General features: G+C 50.2%; 3 protein-coding genes across 3 annotated transcripts; 1 reads left to right on the top strand and 2 right to left on the bottom strand.

Moving 5' to 3' along the window:
* Nucleotides 1–29: 29 nt before the first annotated feature.
* Nucleotides 30–1,495, bottom strand: SAICODRAFT_22687 (uncharacterized protein; the record flags this gene model as incomplete). Its single annotated transcript, XM_019166626.1, has 5 exons — nt 30–466; nt 563–690; nt 748–816; nt 919–1,324; nt 1,378–1,495. The coding sequence occupies 5 exons, from the start codon at nt 1,493–1,495 to the stop codon at nt 30–32; spliced, it is 1,158 nt and encodes a 385-aa protein (XP_019027416.1).
* A 453-nt stretch (nt 1,496–1,948) lies between these two features.
* SAICODRAFT_22688 (uncharacterized protein) lies at nt 1,949–2,990 on the top strand (the record flags this gene model as incomplete). The annotated part of the gene is made up of 2 exons (XM_019166627.1): nt 1,949–1,968; nt 2,006–2,990. The coding sequence occupies 2 exons, from the start codon at nt 1,949–1,951 to the stop codon at nt 2,988–2,990; spliced, it is 1,005 nt and encodes a 334-aa protein (XP_019027417.1).
* Nucleotides 2,991–10,781: 7,791 nt separating this feature from the next.
* SAICODRAFT_4491 (guanine deaminase) lies at nt 10,782–12,253 on the bottom strand (the record flags this gene model as incomplete). Its single annotated transcript, XM_019168794.1, has 2 exons — nt 10,782–11,954; nt 12,008–12,253. 2 exons carry the CDS (start codon nt 12,251–12,253, stop codon nt 10,782–10,784), a joined length of 1,419 nt encoding a protein of 472 aa, XP_019027418.1.
* Nucleotides 12,254–12,451: the final 198 nt, after the last annotated feature.

The raw sequence follows: 12,451 nt of genomic DNA on the forward strand, positions 1-12,451 counted from the left end.
GCTTCGTTAAGATGAGACATCCACTCAGCTTAAAGAAGCTTACTGTGTCGTGTCTTCCTGCCAGACGATGCCACGGCCCGCGCAAGATCAATTTCGCTCAGAGAGCGCTTGGCAGACAAAGCCCAATAACGGTCGAGATAGGAGCAGCCAACGGGAACATCCTGGCAACCAGATCCGCCGTCAAAGCGCGTGAAGCCGTCGTGAGGCAAGGTCAGCAAGTATTGTCTCGTAGGCAGCGTCGAGGCTCGAGCACCGGCGATAGTGCACCGACAACCGTTACCCCACCGCTGTACAGCTGCCGCGAGTGACGCCCGACATCCCTGTCCACTGCCGACGACGTCCAACACTTCCACGATGAACCCAGGATGTTCGGAGGGAGGCGAAGGATCGTTGGGGAGAGCGGAGGTTCGCAGCGCGGCAGGCGAAAAGAGCCCGGCACTAGTCAGGACGTCCTTCCAACAGGTGCCTCAACGAACAAGACGATGGCGAGTAGTATGGCGAAGCATATTCCAATGACTTGTAAGACGATTAGAAAAAGGTCTTGCATACTTGGAAAACATACCTGACTTTGCGTTGTAGGCGTTGTGCACCGATAAGGAAGCCATGGAGCATCGCTGATCCTTCCCGCCCTGTTCGTGGCCATCTGAATGGACAACTTCGCTCTGATTTTGCTTTGTTTCCAACAAATGGCTTTCGTGTGTATCGTCGCAGGTACCATGCTTCATTTCGGGATGTACCCGAAGTTACTTCCCGGTGAAGGCACCGAGAATACGACGCGGTTCGCAAGCAGACGTCTTGGACAAAGGGTCTTCCGGTCTACAGTGGCAGAGTTCGAATGTGTTCAAGTAATTTGCAGTTCTTATTGAAAGCTAAGATACAATGGATCACTCAAGAGCTGTCCCTTATGGGCCGCCCCACCTGGTGTGGATCCGATACTTTCCTGGATATCCTTCGATCGGTATCTTCTCAAACCTCGTCTTTCCCTCCAGAACCTTCTTGTGCTTCTTCTTCCACTTCGCAAGCTCAGCCCTACGAATCCGCTTCTTGGAAATCTTTTCTCTCATCTTCAGAGTCTTTGCAGGCAACGGCACCCCCACGCGCGTCGAGTCGCTCATCGGGTCATCTTCGCAATCGGTGCGAGCTGGGGAGTTTGCAGCCTTCACTCTGTTTTCGGTTGGAATCTTGCCAGCCAAGAAGATCCCCAAATTATCGTTGTAGCCCTCACGGAATTTGCGATTGGTGTCACGTCGGAAGTCCCGCTGGATTTTTTTGCGCTTGTCGTGATCAGCCTTTTTGCTGACGGGATCTTCGAGTCCCCCAGTGCCTGTTTCGGCGGCATCCCCATAAGCATCCTAAGTTCTGGCCTGTCGTCATGACTAGGATCCAAGTCATGCCACCCATACTTGCGTAGGCGCGAAGCGGGGGGAAGAATACCGATGCTGCGACGGGAGATGTCCCTCTTCTTGAGGCTCTTTTCGCGCTTGCTTTTGGCCATAGGTCTTTGGAAATTTGGTAGCGTTGCAGTTGGGGAAAGCTCACTCTGAGAGGACGTAAGCACTTGCGCATTCCCTTATACCCCTAGGGCGACCGGGCCGCGCCAAACCGGGCCGCGTCAAAGTTTCCTGCCAAGGCTGTGCAGCGCAAAATTTGCCTCCCAGATCTTGGAAGAAGTTTCCGTTGACCGTCATTGAAACGTCCGCCTTATCACGAGTTACCACTTCCCTACGTGCCTTCGAGTCCCAACAGCACCGAACGCCAACGCAAAGATGCAACGAGGTTGGATCTGTGAGCTGATCGAAGGCGAGGATGGATACTCTTACCCCATTCATGGTGAGTACAAGTGCATCCGCTGCCACGCTTCTCGCCATTTTCAGTGGCACGAAACCGTTTACCGTTACATGTACTGTACACCCAAACCCTTTTTTGTGTGAAGAGAAGCTAATCCCTTATGGTACTACAGTCACCACGGTCAGAATCTCATATGCTGCTTGCCCTGTTACGAAAGGCCAGGAGGCCTTAAAAGGACAAAAGCTCTTGACACGCGGAACATTGTCTGTTTTGTGAGGGCAGACTCCCCCGCTGCACCCGCAGCCCCCGAAGGTCCCACCCCGGTTGAGCAGGACGGCCGCATAGCACCTCAGGTGATCTCTCGTACCGGTGGAAATCCTGATATTCACCGTTTGCTTAACGAGTCACTCAGACTTCGTCGCCATGCAAAACTCGACGTCAACAACGGGGCGGGTGACTGGATGTTTGGGACACTCTTCCGCCACCAAGAGACCGGAGGCTGTTGGTGCGTTACCGATGGTATTCTATATGACGAGCATAGCGCCGAGCAAGCCTTGACTGAGTATGAGTTCAAGGGGAACATTGATCCGCAGCCTTGGTTTGTGCGCAAGAGGAAGGAAGTTGCGTACGAGGATCCGGGGACCCCGTCTGTACATGAAAGCTACTACCACACGGGCGATGAGGATGACTCCTCTTCCGATACTTCCAGCACTTCCACTATCAGGGGGCGTTCGAAGGACGAGGATGAAGATGAGGATGAGAATGAAGGAGAGGATAATGAGGAGCAAACTGCCGCGGCCAGGCAGACTTTGGCTAAGCATCTCCATGAGAGGGCAGTTGAGTCGGGGTTTGCAACCACCGCGCCAGTGGGAAACATGAGTTCGACTTTCGCGTCTCACGCGCGGCCCCTGGACGACAAAGGTTTCCAGCGTGTTATGAGGGTGAATGACCCCAACAATGAAGATGATGAGTCATTCACAGCGATCATCCGCCCCGCGGAGTCCATCTACGCCTTGGACCCCGAAACATTGAGGCACGTCGATGCCGTTCTTCCCGCGTCCAATAAGGAACTGGCTGACTACTTGGTGCCGTTTGAGAAGGCGAAGTCCCTTTTCGTAGATGCGGAAGTGGTAACCTCGGCGGAGTTTGACAGTTTGAAGGAGGATTACCGAGAAGAAGCCCTTTACCTTTACTCGCATTGAAAAAAAGATCGCCTACTTGAAGAACCGCAAAAGGAAACGCGAGCAGGAAGCCGCTGAAGGAGGTCAGGGTGGCCCTGCTAAGAAGAAGGAGAAGACCGTTGTGAGGTCCCGCCTGACTGCTGCATTGATTAGCAAGGCAGCAATTGAACAACCTGAGGCTGACCATTGAGTTGGGGTAGCAATCTGGTGCTTTACTAGGATCTAGTGCGATCAAGTTAAGTGGAAAGCATATGGCTTTGAAGTTTGGGGGATCGTAGTTCATTTTGCCGTTCGTTTCAATCAAAGTTGTTCTACATTCGTTTATACCCTCCCTTGCCCATTACGTAATCTGATATACGTAGAAAAATCTCAAGAGCAGACAGTACGAACAACTCAATCAATGGAGACCGATTGTGAAAAAGATTTGATAGAGTAATCATCTTTCAATTGATGTTCAAGGGGTCTCTTACCTGGAATAATCAGGCGGAAACGTCTGGAACTAGGGTTGTTACCCGAAACCTGTAGGGCAGGGTTTACCCCGACGCACGCACAAAACTTATTTCGTCGCCACTAGGGTTGCTGCGCCTGATTCGCCACTCCTGTTTTCTATAAAACCTTGGCCGCGCCCTCCCTGCCCTTGACAAAAACCACAAACAACTGTACCAAGTCGACTTCCACAAACGCTCAAGAAGATGCCCCGCCGTACGCAGGTGCACGGTGCGTCAGCCTTCAACATGGTTGGCAATTATCCTTGCGTTTAGAACTAGCCAGGCGCCTTGCGATACCGTTCAGTGACAGTCTTCTCGTCTCGTCATTGAACGCTGTCACAGGCGGAAGACAGAAACTTCACAGAAGAATTAGACGTCGCTGGATAGGCCGAGTCTCTTTCCCCCGCTATGCACCATGCTATTTGATCGAGGCAGTGACCCTGAAGCCACTTTATTTCTTCTTGTTTCAACCTGGGGGTTGGGTGCCTAAAGCTTTCGCGCGCGGGGAGCTGGCTTGCGAAACTGTTTGGTCCGATGTATGCTGAGAGTTCCTTGAAACTGAGAATGCCATCTGAGAAACATACAAATAACTGTGGGATCCGGAATCATGGGGGCTCAAAGGGATACAAATAACTGTGGGATCGGGAATCATGGAGTCGCAAAGGGATACAAATAACTGCGGGATCGGGAATCATGGGGGCTCAAAGGGATACAAATAACTGTGGGATCGGGAATCATGGGGGCTCAAAGGGATGCTGAATTCAAAAACGGTGATGATGTTTGAACTGAGCCGTTTGCCTCTCTTTTTCTTTTAGTTGTGTCTGCCCTCCTGACGGGAAGGCTCATCTAGAAGAATCGGAAAGGAATGTTTCGTACCTTGTGTTAACCTGATCGTTGGAACTAAATGACGAGTATGTGTCGTAGTGCACTTCTTGATTACCTTCCGAAGGATCCAATGTTCACAGAAGTACGGACTTCGATGTACTACCGACAGCCCGCTGCAACGACGGATGAATCATGATGGCACGCCCAGTGTGCAGTATCGGTCCAACCCTTTGGAGCCAGCAGCTTCTCAAATCTTTAATGGCATAGCATCTCACTGCCAGACGTACAAAGGAAGACCTCTCATAGGTTCCACTGCACCATTCTACCGTTGTCGCCTTGACTGCGGTGTAGCGCTCCTTTGTTGCCACCCGGGCCTGCGCGTCTCTACGGTAACACATCTACAGCTTACGTGAGACGTTGAAGATGAAGATCAAGTCCAAGTATATCTTTCGACACCTTCCAAGGGATTTTGAAACTGAATTTACACACCCGCGCAGGCGTTGCAGAATCAAGGGCGATGTGAACGCGGTACGCCGTTTGATAGTCAATCCTATTGCTTCACCATCGCCCATTATCTTATCTATATAACGATTTGCCACTGTATGTCAACCTTTAAAACCTTCTCTTCTTCTTTGCGCCTCACTTGCTTCAAGGAGCAACCAATATTCGAAAAAGAAAGAGAGGGTACTCGCCCAGCGAAGCATCACTGCAAATACGATAGTCCACTCAGTATACGTTCATGAGGCCCGCCAGTGTCCTGTCTGAAACAATCGATGGGCGATTTGATTCAAATCACGGTAAGGATTAGAAGCATACTTGATGTCCACATTCAAGCCGTTCCCCTCGCAGAATGTGATAACGCATAAAGGGCAAGTCCTTTTACTCGGATCCTCAGGTGTCGTAACACTGGCCCTGATGGCGAGAGAGGTATAGATGAATAGCGATATACTGTCTGATGGGTCTTGGAAAACGACTTCCTTGAGCTGATCACGGCTTCCATCGCGGCAATTGCGCGGCTTTCCCTCCTTACTGCTGTGTGCGAAATTCTTCACGAAACTTTCCCATGTGCGTGCGAATCGCAAACTCCACCTGATAAAAATCCCTAAAACAACATAGATAAAGGCCTCAGAAGTCGATTAAGGGTTCAACCTGATCACGCCTATCCTTAGCAATCACGTCGTGCCGGTTTGGGCTACAAGGCCTCCCTCAGTCGCTTCATCATGCTGAAAAGGTGTTTTCAGTGTAAGAAAGAAACGCACCCTGAAAGCCGTTAGGGATGCAGCTCCGGGTACCATGAGATAGAAAGAGCTTAGATGAACATGTTGTGCAGGTGTTTTTCTTGATTCCAACAGTCTTTGAGGTTTGTGGATCCAGAGAGTGTTTTCGATGATTTCATGCACATTCATGCAATATCATGCACCCATGCCGAAATCTTTCATAATGTCACAACTCTATGAGAAATGGTACCACACGCGTTTAGAGGACTTCTATCGATTCCTTAGGGTTAACGCCCTCCCAAGCCTTTGTCTATGAAGATCGCGGGGTTCATGAAACTATCCCCGTACAGGTAGGCGGTAAAACGCGCGCCGACAACACAGCAGTATATATATATTGACTCCCACCCAGCCTGTGATGGAACTAGAATCTATGACTGGGTCTCGAGACCGGTAGGTAGGAGCCGGGCTGCGCAGTTGACGTTGCGTCACTGTATACGTATGTATGGTAGCGAGAAGAAAGCCCAGTGAAGTCCTTCTCAGTATTTCTTCCTACCATCGACTATAGCTAGCGTCTGTCCTAGCAACATTGTCGCGACTTCGGGGTGTTGATTTGCTCCTACAATGTCGATGGGTATCAATGTTGCATCGACCTATTCAGACATACGAGAAACCATAGAAATCCGAGAACCGTCATCAACCATGTCAGACATCGTAAACTGCGTGATCGTACTGGTATAACGTCTCGCTCTTCCCGTCCGTATGGTCCGTACCAGTACGTATAACCGCAACAACATACAGACTTCCATGCTCAGCTACTGTTCTCACTCCGACACCATACTCGGTATTTTCACATTCCATCCATTCTCGAACGAGCAGCATGAGTTTTCACCTTATCGTATGCCGTTCTCGTCCTGCTTCCCACACGAATCATCCATTCAATCACTCAGACCACCTGCGATTCCCAACATCATGATGGCTTCTGCACTGAAATGCTCAGCGACCATTCTTCGACTGTGGTTTTCTTGCATTGTCACCAATTGGTGTGACAGATACTGGGGTATGCAATCGATACGTCGTGGGATATAGTTGTCGAACGTCTTGATTAGTGTAGCCATGAACGACTTGGACTTATCTGGGAGTATGTAAAGGGTCACGTAATAACATCATTGGCGATGATATGATGTGTATGAGCTGCAGACATTGTCAGAACACCCAGAAGACCGTAATGTGTATAATGCATCCTGACTTACCCCATCGCCTGCACCACTCAGTCTCGAGCTACGTCCGTGTGATATGATCGGTCGTAAGTTCCCTGATCAGGTTCGCGTCATCGTCCCAGACTTCATAGCCTCTCCAAGGAACATTCAAGAAGGACTGTTTGAAAGCTTATTGCTCTCGGTACTCATCCAGGACTCATTGCGTGATCATGCCGGAGCTCTCGCGTGTACGGCCCACGGCCACGAACAAACCAATCACCCTCGACTAACGTAGCCCGCGTCCCCACAGTTGCGATTGCTGAATGACATCAGGTTGTACTCTGAAACATACAAAGGGTATGCAACGGCTCGTTTGTAACGCCTGAGGATGTTCCCTAGTTTTCGCGGTGTTGCGTTCCTTTGTTCTCACCAGGCGCGGTTTATGGCATCAATGTTGATGAGACCTAATAGGATGGACGTAAGACTTTGAAGCTGCAAATATAGTCCGGAGATGTGTTGCAGCCGTCCATCGACATGGAGTTGGACCTGCACGGCGGGCGGTGAACCAACAAAGTCGGCGGACAATGGGATAACGGCGTGTAAGGCCAGTACCTCCAGTACGCCATCGATTTTGCGTAGCTCCACCCGAACTGATTCTACGTGTGTAAGTGCCCTAACAGCATACTACTCACTAAACAAGTCATTCGAGGCAGCGTGAAGACTTAGAATCATCTCCGTCAACTTTGTGCCCCGGCTGCTCCGATAAAGCAACCAACACTCAAAGGAGAGAGAGAGATGCAAAAGAGAGTAATCGCTCAGCGAACATCACAGCGAATACCACAAGCCTCTCTCGAAAAGCTCATGGGGACTCTTAGGGATGATAGTGAATGAGAAACGAAGAAGCCGGCAGGTTCCCCTGCCGTCATCTAGAAGTGCAACGAGATCCCCCGTGTTCCCGTAAAAGAACACATAGCGCTTGTAAGTCTCTTGCCTTGGTCAACAGCCCAGATGATATTTGCCAAATCAAGATCACTCGCATTGCACTTATGCGAATGATGAGCCCCCCGGAATGCCATGGTTCAGAAGTATCACCTTCGTCGCCATGCTTCGCATGACTGTAGTAAGCAGTTTCCTTACTGACGACCTTCTTCATGAATATCATTGTCGTCATGTAAAATGGTACCACTCCACCCTTCATTACTGTCAGGTTTCCTTTTGTCTCTTCCCCGCAGCGGTGTTGGCTCCCGATCCTGTAAAGCGTTTATACCGAACGTCAATAAGTTATCACCAGCAATACCTAAGCGTTTACCCTCACGGCTCCCCGTGACTCATCGCAATAACCAGGTGCTTAAGTCCAGGGCGGTGACGGTTCGTCTCTCCTGCCAGGCGTCGGGGGGTTTTCGACAGGAAAATCTGATGAAGGATGTTGCCTTTCAATGGTACCAATACCCGCACGTTGGATATCGTTGGGCATTGTAGTGTCTGGGAGAACTACGTGAAGGTGGGGGGGGCGGTGATTTTTTATGCTGACGTGGCACGCTGGGCTCTTGACGTATGACTCATCAACCCCGCTCGGCGGATGAGTGGAACGGAGGTCTCGAGACCTGGAGCTGTGGGACGAGCGTCACCGTTGCGCCATTCACCAGAACAGTCTCATGATCGACAATGTCGATTCTTGGTTCTTCTACCCGTGCACTGGAGTAATCAGGACAACTGCAGAGTGATTTAACAATCTTCAGCTGTGGTTGGCAGCGTGTAGAACCGTGTTTTTAGACGTGTGAGTTTGGTTGTACGTTTAGAACGCAGAGCTGTCTCCAACAACCAGTGGATGTTGATATCTTACTTGGCGTAACAGTCATAGCGAGCGATTTATATATCTCAATTGAGATACATCCATCGAAAACAGTCGAAAGCGAAAAAAGAAACACATTCTATCCTACACACCATCCTGGCCCTTGAACCCGAACCTTTTCATAGGCTCCGTCAAGCCCAATGTGGAAGGTTTCCCCCCTTTACCACGATTCTTCCTACCCTGTTCGCTCCTTTTGGCTAGAATACGAAGCTGGGAACCTGATAGTTTGGCTGTATCATCAACATTGGGGACAATGTTGCCTCGACTCTTCCTCGGGGGTCTGGGCGTAAACCGCGGAACGGGCACGTCATCATCATACGGCGTATAACCGTCCAAGTGGGTCAACAGATCCATTGCTTTCGATTTCGGCGTCGTGGTAACTCTGTGTTGTTCTGCCGTGAGTGCGACTTGGGGCGGGACATCGTTGTCGCACGACAGACATTTGTACACACTCAATCTGGAATAAGGTATTAGCAACTTGGATCATCGGATGTTTGGAACGAAAAAAATGGAAGCATACTCGTGGTTGACACTTAGACCATTCGCGCTGCAGAACCGGACACCGCACGAAGGGCAATGTCTTTCATTCGGATTTACGTGCATTCCAGCGGTGATGTTGATAAAAGGTAAAGTCCGGGGCGATAGAGACTTCGGTGGGATCTTATGAAATTTTCACTGAGCCGATCATGTGGTCCAAGGCTGTTGTGCGTCTGCACCTTCGATATGTCTGCCCTCAGGCAGACAGCGGGAATGAACCGGTTGGCTTGCACCTCGTGCAGTAACAATGATGCAGGTTATACAGGGCCTGAGTTTCTCGTGGAATTTTTGTAGTGCCGAAGTGTTTCCTGATCCCTAAAAGACTCATTAGAGCTTCCTGAATCTTATTGGTATCAAGTGAGTGTGTGGTGGTAAAATGTTTCCAAAGGGCGTGCTCGAGCCATCACCGCGAAAATATGCTGAAAAAGTGAGTCAGTGTCGATGTCAAGGATAACGATCACCTAATTGTGCTTTTTCTTTTCTTTTTCACGGGGAAATTACGGCGATTTCCCAGACGAAAGTTTTTTTTCCCAGGCTTCAGCACCTCGATGCAAGGTGGCCCAAGTCGCTTCCACCAGGCATCACACAGTGCAAACGACTGTAACAGCGACTAGAAAGCAATTGATACAATCAGTAAAAGCGTCCAAGTAGGTATTGTCGTAATTCTTCCATGCGGATTAGGTCGCTAACTTCATGCCGTAGTATTACCGTCGCCGTTCACGCCACGCAATCGGGCCATTGCCTCAAACGATACTGCCAATCCCGAGTTCCGGCATGGCCTTCTTCAAACGTCATTTAGCAAAGTTAAAGAAGAGAGATGTGGCCCGCAGGAATGCTGGTTTCCTTCCGCCACTCGATCGGATGACCTGCTAAGGTTGAAAAAACGTATCACCCTTCCGACGATCGTCGCCTAAATTTCTCAAGAAAGTCAGCGGCAAGACAAGAACGACATCTGGAGAAGAAATCCCTGGAAAAACACGGTATAAAAGACCTTGTGGCAAAGAAACCGAACGATAAGTTTCGAAAGGTCAGCATCGTGAGTTTAAAGCGCAACGAAAGGCCGAAATATCGCTCGCCATGAAGGCAGATAATTTTGTGCGTGGATACATTCCTCATAAACAACGCACCTTTGGTCGATGGAAGATGCCGAAGAAGAAGTTCAAGGTCGATTGTGTCCGCTGGAAGTGGTTTCCGAGAACAAAATTTGGCGTATCACATTCTGCATCTCAAGCAATGGAAAGAAACCAGGCGGTACAAGTCGAGGCTGAAGAAGAAGGCGGAGAAGAGGAAAGTTCTTGATGATGAAATCGGTCAGCAAAGCAGGTCGGAAGAGCACGAAGGGTGCGAACGTACCAAGGTCGAGCAAGACAGTTGCGGAAGGCGTTCATCGCACTCAGTATCGCTGGAAATAGTGGTGGAGGACCCCGAAGGTTTTGCAATACGTAACGTTCTTTTCTACTATTTATACGTCAAAGAGTGCATCGACCCGTTCTGCGTTTCAAGTCGTCGCTTTGTGTTCTTAGGGTAAATCCGGCACCCCCGCGCGACCCCAGCCAAAACTCACCGCCAGACATTGAACCTCACTTCGACTTCATTCGCGCGTCCCTGTCCAAACTCATTTCTCATGTATGTATATATGTATGGTATCGTTGGTATCCGCCTTAAGGCCCATTCCCTGGTCCTACCCTCCCCTTCATCTAGATCCCATTGACCACTTCCTTGCTCTTCTTCTCTCCACCAGTAATCCCCACCTCCACCTCCACCTCCCCACCTTTCACAACACTCCTCCCCCCAACCCACACCCTCCCCAAATTCCGATCATCCCCACAGAACACCCATTTTGAAAGTCTCGTCGCTGTATCCTCATCGTCGAATATCTGGACGTTGCTACGGGAGGAAGGAGAAAGGTCAACAAGTAGTGCGTCGAACCATTTTCCAGGGATGAAATTTCCTGTTTCCTCTTCGATGGAAAGGACTTTCGCTCCGCCAAGGGTCGCGAGATGTATTACTTCCGACAATGACAACTGATCCTTACGATCGTCGTTTACGAATCCTGCGAGTCTGGAGACGGAAGTTGCGTCTCGGATTGTCGAGAGGATGGAGACCGAGTATCCGCCACTAACATCTGTCCCCAATCCAACCTCGATGCCCGCATCCAATAGTCGTCGTACCTGACACATACCACTCCCCAACGCACAATTCGATGTTGGACAATGCGCCACTCCCGATCTTCTGGCCTTCATCAAATCGATCTCACGTTGACTCAAATGGATGCAATGTGCCAAAACCGTGCGATCGTGGAGGAGAGAGTGTGCGTCGTAAACCGAGGCGTAGTCAGGTTGTTCAGGGAAAGTATCGCGGACGAGGTCCAGTTCGGAGGTGTTTTCAGACATGTGAGTTTGTACCCGCAAGTTCTCCTCGAGTGAGAGTTGGCCAAGGGAGGAGAGGAGGGAGGGTGTACATGAGGGCGCGAAGCGTGGAGTGATGATTGGTCGTACCAATACTCCCTCCGGGTCGAGGGACCGGATGTCTTGGATGGCGGCTCTGGTGTCGGCCAGAGACTGTTCTGCCGATGCCTCGATGTAGTAATCTGGCGAATTTGCATCCATGCAAACCTTGCCCACGAAAGATCTTTGTCCCATCTCCTGACACACTTCCGCCAGTACTCTGGTAGCTTCACGGTGGATAGTGGCGTAATATGCTGCTGTTGTGGTCCCGTTGCAGAGAGTAGCGCGGACGATGAGGGGATAGATGGTGCGAGCGAAGTCTTGGGAGCTGAACTTGGATTCGGTCGGAAAGGTGTATTTATTTAGCCAGTCGAGAAGGGGGAGATCGAGTCCTATTCCCGCATTTGGATATTGCGGGGCGTGCTGTCAGTGGACATTAGCATCCATCCGAGTTGGCGGAGGAGAGCGGAGCTTACGATGTGCGTATCGATGAATCCAGGGAATAGGTATTGATCTCCTCTCAAGCGGACAACTTCTCCATTCATGTCAGCACCTTGAAGGGCTTCCCATCGTGTCATGACCTCCTCTTCTGCGAGATCTCGCTCGAGGAACGCGATTCGGCCGGTTGCGTCGACGGCCATTGCGGCATTTTCGAGGATTTCGAGGCTGGTCAAGGAAAGGGAGTGAACGATTGTGCCGAGAATAAGAACTGGTCGCGGCATTGGGATAAAACGAATGGACCAGCCTGTTGGTGTTTGGTGTTCAGGTTTGATATGACGATGTCGGATCGGTTAAGCTTATCTTAGCACCGGCTGGGGCGCAGGTCGGGTGATCTGTTGACCATGAATGTCAAAGAGCTCAATTGCATTTTGTTCGATTTTCTTTTCAAAATGATGTCCTTCACTTTTCTCTTCCCGTTC

Source organism: Saitoella complicata, assembly GCF_001661265.1.
Source record: "Saitoella complicata NRRL Y-17804 unplaced genomic scaffold SAICOscaffold_1, whole genome shotgun sequence".
NCBI lineage: Eukaryota > Fungi > Ascomycota > Saitoellomycetes > Saitoellales > Saitoellaceae > Saitoella > Saitoella complicata.